The 12,057-nt window shown below is 36.5% G+C and overlaps 1 protein-coding gene across 8 annotated transcripts in view; it reads right to left on the bottom strand.

The window, feature by feature from the left end:
- ANO3 (anoctamin 3) overlaps positions 1 to 12,057 on the bottom strand; it is a 446,396-nt gene that overhangs the window by 31,170 nt on the left and 403,169 nt on the right. For all 8 annotated transcript variants that reach the window (XM_061380965.1, XM_061380964.1, XM_061380963.1 and 5 more), the window contains 3 exons: positions 9,114 to 9,150; positions 3,132 to 3,243; positions 2,219 to 2,276 (listed from right to left, as the gene is read on the bottom strand). In XM_061380965.1, coding sequence (XP_061236949.1) covers positions 2,219 to 2,276; positions 3,132 to 3,243; positions 9,114 to 9,150 — 207 coding nt within the window. The remainder of the gene's footprint in view (positions 1 to 2,218; positions 2,277 to 3,131; positions 3,244 to 9,113; positions 9,151 to 12,057) is intronic.

Genomic DNA, 12,057 nt, shown 5'->3' with positions numbered 1-12,057 from the left:
GACAAAGCTGTATACTGTCAGCCTGTTTATTTCACTTCTATGAAAAGCCATCATTAGAAATTCTGGGCCGCATAACTCAAAAGCTGGAATCAAGATTCTCAAGAGAAATACCAACAATCTCAGATATGCAGATGGTAACATTCTTATGGCAGAAATTGAAGAGGAACTAAATAGCCTTTTGATAAAGCTCAAAGAGGAGAGTGAAAAAGTTGGCTGAAAGCTCAGATTCAAAAACAAAGATCATGGCATCTGGTCCCATCACTTCATGGCAAACATTATAGAAGGGGGAAAAGTGGAAACAGTGACAGATTTTATTTTCTTGGGCTCCAAAATCACCATGGATGATGATTACAGCCATGAAATGAAAAGACACTTGCTCCTTGGAAGGAATGACAAGCCTAGACTGTGTACTAAAAAGCAGAGACTCACTTTGCTGACAGAGGTCCAAAGAGTCAAAGCTATGGTTTTCCCAGTAGTCATGTACAGATGTAAGAACTGGACCATAAAGAAGGCTGAGGGCTGAAGAATTGATGCTTTTGAACTGTGATGCTAGAGAAGACTCTTGAGAGTCCCTTGGACTGTGAGGAGATCCAACCAGTCAATCCCCAAGGAAATCAACCATGACTATTCATTGGAAGGACTGATCCTAAAGCTAAAACTCCAATACTCTGGCCACCTGATGCAAAGCGCTGACTCACTGAAAAAGACCCAGATGCTGGGAAGACCCTGATGCAAAGAGCTGACTCACTGAAAAAGACCCAGATGCTGGGAAGATTGAAGGCAAAAGGAGAAGGGGAAAACAGAAGATGAGAATGTTAGATGGCATCACCAACTTAATGGACATGAACTTGAGCAAACTGTGGGAGATAGTGGAGGACAGGGAAGCCTGGTATGTTGCAGTTCATATCATTGCAAAGAGTCAGACACCACTTAGTGACTGAACAAAAACAACTAATGCTGCCATATGTTAAATTGAATTTTATATTAGAATAATTTTTAAAATTTTGAACTAGATAAGTAAAAAATTTGACAATTACTCTAAATAGATCCAGAGATTTTAAGATGTAGAATACTGATATAATAAACCTTACAATCTCATTTCTCTGAGTGAAAAGTAATTTTATTAAATTTGTGGCTGCTAATTTTGGGGGATCTTAATTATACTTTACATGAACATAAACTTCCAATGGGTCAAAGATAATATTTTAAAAAATAACAGTAGTTAAAAATATGCATGAATTTTTAAAATTTCCCAAATTGACAACACATTTTTGTGATGAAACAAATTCCCCAAAACATTAATGACAATAATATTTTGATTAGAAAATGCTATATAGCTTTATAAAAAATATATCAAAATAAAATTAAAAGATATACAAGAAAATGGGAAACATATCCCTAACAAATTTGGAAGAACCTAATTGTATTTGTTTAGAAATTATTAAAACAGAAAAAACAGTTTAATGAAAATGAACAGGAATAACATACCTGCAGAAATACAAAATATCAATAAACATGAAAAACATTCTCTGTGTCACTTGTAATGAAAGGAACTGAAATCAAGAGATATTCTAATATCTTTTGGATTATTGGTAAAAACGAAACTGTTTCACTTGGCAAATTCTGAAGAAGTAAATTCATATACTATAGGTAGGAGCTGGCATTTGGGAGGACAGTTTGTCAGTCTTAGTGAAAATATACAACACTCTCTCCCTGGAATATAGAAATATTATTCCTAGACATTTTGTTTCCATATATACATATTATAAATCAATAAAGAAATATAAGACTTTGAAGATATACCTATACATATATAAATTGGTATTTCATGTAAGATTTCTTTTAGACTAAATCTTCCTTGCTTAGAAGGAAACACAATACATTTAAAAGTTTGGAGATCAGTGCATAGATAATAATAATCCTCCAAAAGAAAAAAATCTACTGGAGCTAAATTTCTGGGCTTTGTGAATGGAAGACATGGTTCTGATAGTATATTAAAGAGCTCTGAGGTCAGGATCTTGGGTTTTAACGTACACCCTCTTTTTTGGAAGACTTGGTTTCTTAGGAACCCGTAGATTTCCTGCTTTATCAAAAACATGTCTTCAGTACAGATGAAATTGCCTGTTTCACCTCCCCTTTCTCTCTTTTCCCACCCCCTTTTCCCCCACAGTCATTGGCCCATATCCATGCCCACCCCCACCCTTACAAGGTTACTTACTTCCTCTAGTCTCCACCGGTTGAAAAGTTTATTGTACTTTCCTGGATGGCCAACAAATCTGTAAAAAGCCATTTTAATTCATTAGTGTTTAGGCGGGGTTGACTGAAGAACACTTACTAATGCATTACAACCAGTGCAAGTGTGGGTAGACGTAAGTGTTCTCTGGAGCAATTTGTACCCAAACAGTGACTTAGGCCATGCTTACACATCAAAGGACCTGACTTAAAAAGGAAGAGTGGTGTGTGAAGTCATTATCAACGGGTTGAGAAAGTACAGACAAACCAACCAAATGACATTTTCCATACTGACTTGTAGAGTTTTAATGTCTTTTTGACCTAGTTAGTGACTATTAATAAAATGTGCTGAATTGTTTAGTTTAAAATTTTCTAGCTTCAGTATGTTTCCATGGCACTGGCTGGAGTGTTGAGCATATGGCAAACCAGAACAGGTAGCTTAATATGCTTCTTTTTTATATTTTGCAGCAAATTCAGAAAAAAATTTTACCATGATAGGTATGTTTCCACACTAAGGAAGTGTACTCTGGGCTTATACAAAAATATTCTTATTTAACAAAATCATCACTAATGATTGGAGAATCATAATTCAACCCCAGCATGGCATATAGGTCTTATTTATTTTATTGAAGTATAGCTGATTTACAATGGTGTGTTAGTTTCAGTTGTACAGAAAAGTGATTCAAGTATATGGCTTTACCTTTTTATTTCAACTTTAATTGGGAGTGGCAGCCAGAAGCACTATACTAAGTCTTGATTTGAAAAAGCATGTGAAGATTCATTGGGACAGTTTTTCAAGGCAGAGGACAAGAATTTGCTACCTCTGTTAACAAACTGTCAATAAAACTGTTGACAGTCTCCGTCACTGAGCAAAGACAATGTGTATGAAGTTGACTTACCTCCCCAAAAAGAAAGCAATATAGAAGATAGAACTGTTCAAATTGACAAATTGGAAGAGGAACATCTTCAAAGCAAAGCTGTTTTCCCATTCAGATTCTGTTCGAGGATATTCTAAAAGGAACATAGAGTGTGCTTACACAGATGAAGTAAATGACAAAAAATATGAATACAGAATCAGAAGTCCTATGTTCAAAGTCTGGTCCAGTCATTTACTGAGTCTATAAGCCATTCAATGCCTCTGAGTTCTAGTGTCTGCATTTGTAAAAATAGGAATGATAATATCTGTTCCACAGAATTGCTGAAAAGATCCAATGAGATAATCTTTAGACATTTTCCACAACTATAAAAGTATGATATCTGTTGTTAAGACATAAGGATTTTCATGATTCTCTCTGCTCCTGTCATTTAGAGGTAACCATAAATATTAGATCAGTCTTTCATTCCAAATGTCTATACTTAATTCAGAGAACTTAACTGTCTACAGAGTTCTTTAAAAAAGGAATATTTTATATGCAGACTAAAGTGGATTAGTAAAGAAAAAAGAGGGCTACATTAGTCAGAAAAGCTCAGTTCTTATCTCAACCTTATACCTAATTTGCTGGTAACCTCAGGCAGGTGTCCGCATGTATTTTGCAATCAGTTTTATAATCTGTGAAATTAGGAATTTAGATAAAATGATTTTAAGAACTCTGTCAACTTACATCTTAGGGTTCTGACTTCTCAAAATATAGCAAACAATAGATAACAACATAAAGCAACATCTTCATAAAACTGGATGAAGATGGCAGAATGTACCTCAGCCTCAGCTCCCACTGGATATCCAAATAAGGGATAGAAAATATATATGCACATCTAATGTATATATTCTAATGTAACTGAAAATTCAAGAAAGATAGAAAGTAGATGTGCTCTGACTTAAAGGAAAAGATAGGCCAAACTGTATGCACAAGCAAAGCACAGAATAAAGAGGAAACTTTATCCAGGGGAACTCCAGAATAGGTCTTGGGGAGCGCCAAGCCCAAAGCAGACAACTGTCAGAAACAGGAAGGATCTGTGGGGCATCCACAAGAGTGACTGTTTGACGGGCAGAAGGGAGAGCTGTCAGGAGAACCGACATTTCTGCATGGTTATGTTTTCACTGTTGTTTCCTTCTAAATAGTTTGTAAATTAAACAGAAAACTTATTTAGAAATAAGACTGTGGGTTTTTTAAAAATCCGCTGTGTAAGATTGTTTTGGGTCTCCATTTCTAATTTTGGAGAAAACTTTGGAGAAGGAAATGGCAACCCACTCCAGTATTCTTGCCTGGAAAATACCATAGGAGCCCTGTAGGCTACAGTCCATGGGGTCGCAAAGAGTCGGACACGACTGAGCGACTTCACTTCACTTCACTTCCAATTTCATTCCCTCATGATCCACACATGTGTCCTGTGTGATTTCTGCCTTGGGACAAAAAAAGTTGCAATTTCACTGTAGCCAAATTACATGGATAAGTTATGTCAGTTATCAAGTGTCTCAAAAGAATATTCACTTTTCTCTTGAGCATACAGCTTATATATGTTTAAAGGAAGCCTGCCAGTTATGATATTTAAATACTCTATCAGTTCAGTTCAGTCACTCAGTCATGTCCAACTCCTTGTGACGCCATGAACCACAGCATGCCAGGCCTCCATGTCCATCACCAACTCCCGGAGTCCTCCCAAACCCATGTCCATCAAGTCGGTGATGCCATCCAACCATCTCATCCTCTGTTGTCCCCTTTTTCTCCTGCCCTCAATCTTTCCCAGCATCAGAGTCTTTTCCAATGAGTCATCTCTTCGCATCGGGGGGCCAAAGTATTGAAGTTTCAGCTTCAACATCAGTCCTTCCAATGAATACCCAGGACTGATCTCCTTTAGGATGGACTGGCTGGATCTCCTTGCTGTCCAAGGGACTCTCAAGAGTCTTCTCCAACACCACAGTTCAAAAGCAACAATTCTTTGGCGCTCAGCTTTCTTTATATATAGTCCAACTCTCACATCCCTACATGACCACTGGAAAAACCATAGCCTTGACCAGACGGACCTTTGTTGGCAAAGTAATGTATCTGCTTTTTAATATGCTGTCTAGGTTGGTCATAACTTTCCTTCCAAGGAGTAAGCGTCTTTTAATTTCATGGCTGCAGTCACCATCTGCAGTGATTTTGGAGCCCAGAAAAATAAAGTCAGCCACTGTTTCCCCATCTATTTGCCATGAAGTGATGGGACCAGATACCATGATCTTAGTTTTCTGAATGTTGAGCTTTAAGCCAACTTTTTCACTCTCCTCTTTCACTTTCATCAAGAGGCTCTTTAGCTCTTCTTCACTTTCTGCCATAAGGGTGATGTCATCTGCATATCTGAGGTTATTGATATTTCTCCTGCCAATCTTGATTCCAGCTTGTGCTTCATTCAGCCCAGCATTTCTCGTGATGTATTCTGCATATAAGTTAAATAGGCAGGGTGACAATATACAGTCTTGACGTATTCCTTTTCCTATTTGGAACCAGTCTGTTGTTCCATGTCCAGCTCTATCTACTGCTTCCTGACCTGCATACAGGTTTCTCAAGAGGCAGGTCAGGTGGTCTGGTATTCCCATCTCTTTCAGAATTTTCCACAGTTTATTGTGATCCACACAGTCAAAGGCTTTGGCATAGTCAGTAAAGCAGAAATAGATGTTTTTCTGGAACTCTCTTGCTTTTTCGATGATCCAGCAGATGTTGGCAATTTGATCTCTGGTTCCTCTGCCTTTTCTAAAACCAGCTTGAACATCTGGAAGTTCATGGTTCACATATTGCTAAAGCCTGGCTTGGAGAATTTTGAGCATTACTTTACTAGCGTGTGAGATGAGTGCAATTTTGCGGTAGTTTGAGCATTCTTTGGCATTGCCTTTCTTTGGGATTGGAATGACAACTGACCTTTTCCAGTCCTGTATATCTTGGCTTGTATTTTGAGTGTTTATTTGTCAATTTATTTGTGTATTTCTATTACATTTTGCTTTCTATGCTTTGAAAGTTGGTGGAAAGGTGTATAGAAATTGACTGTTATACTGACCTGGTAGGTTGTTTATCAGTATAAAGTCTCTCTCTTTCCCTCTCAACTATATATTAAATTCTAGTTTGCCTAATATGAGTATGATGACATCTGATTTTATTGTTACTCTTCCCTTGACATAGATACTTTTATTCCTGAATTGAGCTCTGACAAAATAAAAATTCTTTTCAACAGTTGACCTAATTTGCTTCTTGGAATCTAAGTTTATCTTTATAGATAATCAATACTACAGATAAATCATTGTTCATTATTACAAATACTTCATTATTTGAAACAACTGACAACCATTCTGATCTAATTCTTAACAACCGAAAAGCTAGGCTGAAAAAAGTATCACTTTGGATCAAATATTATATATTCTCTTTAAAAAACCTTAATGTGACAGAATTGAAGGTTTGATTTTTGTGTATGTATGATATTTGAAAATAAAATATTTGGGCAAAAAATAAATCAAGAAACAAAGTCTTAAAAGTATTTTGTATAATTAGAAAGTAAAATCTAATTTCTAATTTGAAGCACAAATTTGCAAGCCTAAATTTATATAGAATTTAATATCATATATATTGCATACATATTATTTTTATAGATACATGCAATGACATTACATTTCTTTAAACAAAATATCAATATTTTATTAATTTAAATTTATAAAGCTCATTATTAATTGACAGCTATGAGTCCACAGGCATTATGGTATGAGTTATAGAAGGAAAAATCAAATATCAAGTGAAAACTGGCATTCCTGGCAATTAGCATATTCTGCTTCTATAATTAATACTATGGTTCCCCCAAATTACTTGCTTAGGTTTGCTTTCATCTTGGGCATAAAATACTTTACAAGCAAATAAATGTAAGGAATCAGAGCTAGAAGAAAGCCTTGAGATATCTAGTTCAAGTGTTTTATTACCCAACTGAAGAAACTATAGCTCAGAGGGTTTAAAGAACAATGAAAAAGATCATTCCCATTTATGGGGCACTTGTCATGTGTCAGGCAGCTAATCTACAGTGACAGTGAAACAGCAACTATTCTCATTCTCATTTTACCAATGAAGACACTGAGACTCAAAAAAAGAAAAGGAGATGGAGCAGAGAGAAGAAGAGGAGATGGAAGAATAGAAAGAATAAAAAACTTGCTCACAGTCATGTAATTTCCAAGTGACCCTATCAGCCAGACTATTAACTAGGGGCTAGTTCTTCCCCCTATACATTGTCTCTTCTCATGTTACTCGCATCTGTAAACACACTGTAAGGCAAGCAACATATCCTAATGGAGTGATACAGTTACTCCACCAGTCAGTGGAGTCTGCCACATCTGAGTTTAAATTCTACCCATTAACTTAATTGGGCTTCCCTGGAGGCTCAGCGGTAAAGAATCCACCTGCAAAGCAGGAGACACAGGAGACACGGGTTTGATCCCTGGGTTGGGAAGATGGACGAGGGATTTAACCAAGATCCTAGGGGAGGGCCTGGCAACCCACTCCAGAATTCTTGTCTGGAGAATCCCATGGACAGAGGAGCCTGGCTGGCTACAGTCCATAGGGTTGCAGCGTGGGACACAACTGAAGCAACTTTGCACGCATGCAACTTAATTACATTGATTGTCTTATCGATAAACTTGGGATACTACTGTCACAGAATTGTGATATAAAACAAAATAGTAAAGGAGGAGAGTCTACCTGAGCTCAATGCCTTGGCTCTGCTGAGTTCTCAAATATAAAAGATCGCTGCTCAAACAACTCTGTAATAAAAATTTTGTACCCAAATTAGGGGACCAAAATTTAAGTTTGAGGATAGAAATAAAGGTATTTTCTGACATTCAAGGTTTTGAGATGTTTACTTTCCAGGTAGCAAAATAAGAAAATAAGACAGAAGAAACAAAGGATCCAAAAAGTATTGTCCAACTGAAAAAATAAAAAGTGAAGGAATTGCCACAGTGCTGGTCAAAGCAGTGTATGCAATTGAGCACAAGCCCAGAGGGTAACCTATTGAGACTGGAGTAGACAGTGGTTCAGGGAGGATACCTCTCAGAAGAAAGTCAGTACAATATTTGATGTTTTTAATGCATTTAGAGAGAATTTAGAGTTACGGCAGGAAGTTCGGGATCAATCAAGGCAAGTATGTGTAGACACTTAAGCAAAAAAAAAAAAAAGTTATTATTAGCTTCACGAAAATATAAAGGTTGTATAAGAAAGAAAGCCACCACAGTACACATCATGCCTTAGATATGAGCATAGTTCTGTAGATAAACGATGTGAACACCAATTATTCATATGCTAATGCTGCCAGTACAAGTGCTTTGGAAGGAGAAATAACAGTCTGCTTTTACCTCGAGATGGTTGGGGAAGTGTGAGGGTGCAGGATACTGTGGGAATAAAGTACGAAGTTCCTGTCTTTTAGTGTGGGAAGGCAATCACTTCCCAAAGCTGGAAAACTCAAGAATGGCAGCAGTAGCATGCAATTTAGAAATAGGGTAGAACAGAAAACAATGATTAAACTGCTAAAAAGCACTACCTCAGGGATATGGAAAGCAAGAATGGGCAATGTGCAAAGACTGGTATTTATCATAAATCTCTTAATACTCTTGTGCCTTGTAAGTTGTGTACATGTAATATGACACTGTGATAAAATAAATGTTGCAGGGAAAATCCCAAAGAACTGAAAAGGTAGGGGGGAAAGCAATCCCAAGTAGGCAGAACTAGGTTTGTTAATTTCTACTAGGATTTTGTAACTATATACTTTGCTTCTCTATAGTTATACGATGAATTCCAACTTCCTAGGTCCCTTCTTTCATTTTATTGACAATTATCCAACCAAAGTTGATATAAAAAATGCTAAAGTATGTAAAGAAACCACAGACTGATATGTCCGTGTTATTTTCTTACTAAGGAGTGAAGTAAGAAAAGTGGACTTACCTAAATTAGTGAGAAGGTAAGCAATTTTTTCATAAGCCTGTAATAAGAGAAAGCAGTTAATGTTATTTTCTTTTAGAAAATACTGTTATTTAGACTATTCAATGAAACATCTAAAGTTATTCTACAAAGTGCAATGACTTCTTTCAATTAAGAAGAAGCACATTTTAAATCTTACTATGTGGTGCATTATATACATGAACACACAAAATGTAAAAAAACATGTTGTAAATGTGGCTATATACAGACATGATTTCTGCAATAACCTTTCTGCTAGCTGTCTTTATTTTCACTTTATAAGTCAAACAAAAGAGACTTGTATATACCCCAAAGAGTTTCAGCTAGTTAATGTCTGACCTGGGATTTGATAACCAAATTATATTTGCTTTTTTCCTACACTGGAAGGTTTAGTGGAACTATGTCTTCTTTACTATTGATAAACAATTTTCCTAACTATGACAAAGACAGTGAACAAAGTTGTATTCCCAAACAACACAGCTGTTTGGTGGTTATTTAAAACAAGATTCACTTTGTTTCCCAAAACAAAGTTGGTTTGGTGCTTATTTAAAATAAGATTTGCTAATCAAATCTGTTGAATCTGTAGTTACGTAAACATTTTTATAACATTTTTTTATAATCTGTCAGAATATTTTTTTGTTTGTTTTTTTATATTCTCCTTGTCCCACCTTACTCTGTTCACAACTTATACAGACTCAAGGGAAAAAAAAAACATATTTCACAATATTACAAGTAAATACAGCTGGAAGCATATATTTACTACAGATAGAAGGGTGATATATGTGTGCATGTAATATAATTACATAACTTCAAAATTAAACAAATTATTTTTTAGACTATAAATTCAAGTAACCCTGCCTATCAGCATGCAAAATCAAAAAGGTATATGGACACATTAAAACTTGTTCACCTTCCCTGGCTGTTCATTCAATAGAACTAATGTGATTATTCATCTTAACCATGATTCAAACTATCTCTTCCTAAGATCTGAAGCGGTATCTTCAGACAGAAAGATTATACTGAGTACAAAAGTTTCATTCTACTCCTGGTGCAGTTTTTTTAAAAACTATACACACAAGTTATCATTTTCAAATTTTGGAATTAGATAAGTTTGAATCTGTGAGCACCAAAGTTTTCCTGACTTTACTCTTTTCCATGCCCCGTTTATCAACTAAGATGATTAGAGAAGGGTCTCCAAAGAGTATGATAAGAAAGCCTTATCAATCAGCAAATAGTCCATGAGTAGCTACTGGGCTTCAAGCACTGAATTTAGTGCCCTCATGGAGACTGAGAAAATTTTACTTAAGTAACTGCCATTTAGAGTATCTGGCTGGTGCCAAACAGTGTTTTCCATTGGGCTGCACAGAAAGTTCATTCATGTTTTTCTGTAAGATGTTATGGATACTGGAACGAACTTTTTGGCCAACCCAGTGTATATTATTTATGTTTGTCCTTACAAAAATATTATCAAATAGATGTTATGATTTTATGGAACAGGAAACTGAGGTTTAGAATGTTAAGTACCTAGCCTGAGATAATACTTCTAAGCAAGAAGCAAAGTCAGTATTTGGTATAAAGACTCTCTTGTAGCATCTATGCTATGCCTTGTCTCATAAACAATTTCAGACTTTATCTTAGGACTTAGCACATAGACCTGCCCATAAGCCCAGGATGGCAATATCTAGAGCTGATGCCCCAAGGGACTATAATAATCTAATAATCTTTGAAGGAATTTTACCAGTCAGAAAAGCCACTGTGCCACCCCTGGAAATACCACTTTTGGAAGGGCATCTAGAGTAGTGGAGAGCCTATACCATCCGAGGCCCAAATGCTACCGCCTACTGGCACTGTCATGATGATAAACTACAAAACAGTCCTTGCAGTGTGACTCATTAACTCACCCACAAAGTGTACAAGGAAACCATAATTTAAATATAACCAACTAGATGGTATATGACAGCAACCTTGACAGGGGAAGTTGTGTGTGTGTGTGTGTGTGTGTGTGTGTGTGTGTTGGAATGGAGATATAACTGAGGGAGGAGAAAATAAAGGGATTCAGGGTCAGTTGTTCTGCTTACTACATTATATACAGGTAGTGACTGTATGGGGGCTTCCCAGGTATTGTGGTGGTAAAGAATCCACCTGCTAATACAGGAGAAGCAAAAGACACCTCCAAGGTTCAATCTCTAGGTCGGGAAGATACCCTAGAGTAGGAAATAGCAACCCACTCCAGTATTCTTGCCAGGGAAATCCCATGGACAGAGGAGCCTGGTGAGATGCAATCCATGGGGTCACAGAGTTGGATAGGAAGAAGAATTTATGAAAGAGTGTATGTATACATTATATGAATCTGCATCATTATACATATATATATATGCAATATATGTGTGTCTTTAAAATACATATATAAATAAAATAAATTTTAAAAATACATAAAATACCACGTAGTGAACCCAAGCTTTAAAAATCATTCATGAGTCCATTTCAGTAAGCCAATATTCTCTTAGTCATGTACATTGGGTTAAAAGTATTTATTAGAAATTTCTAATGAGTCAGGTACTATCCAGGGAAACAAATGACAGTGAATCAAATATAGTCTCTATCATTATGGAATTTAAATTCTGGTTCTCAGAGACATATGACAAAGAAATATGTACTTGGCAGGAGATGCCAAGTACTAAGAGGAGAGATGAAGCAGGCTGATGGGTAGAGAGCAGTAGAGTGCTATGTAGAAGCTGGTCAGGGAAACCTCTAAGAGAGGGAGACATCTGAGCAGAGAGCTACTTGGAGTAAGGGAGCCAAAGAGAGATGGGGCTAAGTATCTGGGAGACATGGAAACAATGAGTGCAAATGCCTGAGCCGGCCATGCACTTGGTGTGTCTCCTGAAGGTGGAGGAATAAGAGCGATGGGGTGGAGGTGCAAAGGAAG

Source organism: Bos javanicus, chromosome 15, assembly GCF_032452875.1.
Source record: "Bos javanicus breed banteng chromosome 15, ARS-OSU_banteng_1.0, whole genome shotgun sequence".
Classification (NCBI taxonomy): Eukaryota; Metazoa; Chordata; class Mammalia; order Artiodactyla; family Bovidae; genus Bos; species Bos javanicus.
This window is presented reverse-complemented; position numbering and strand designations above follow the sequence as displayed.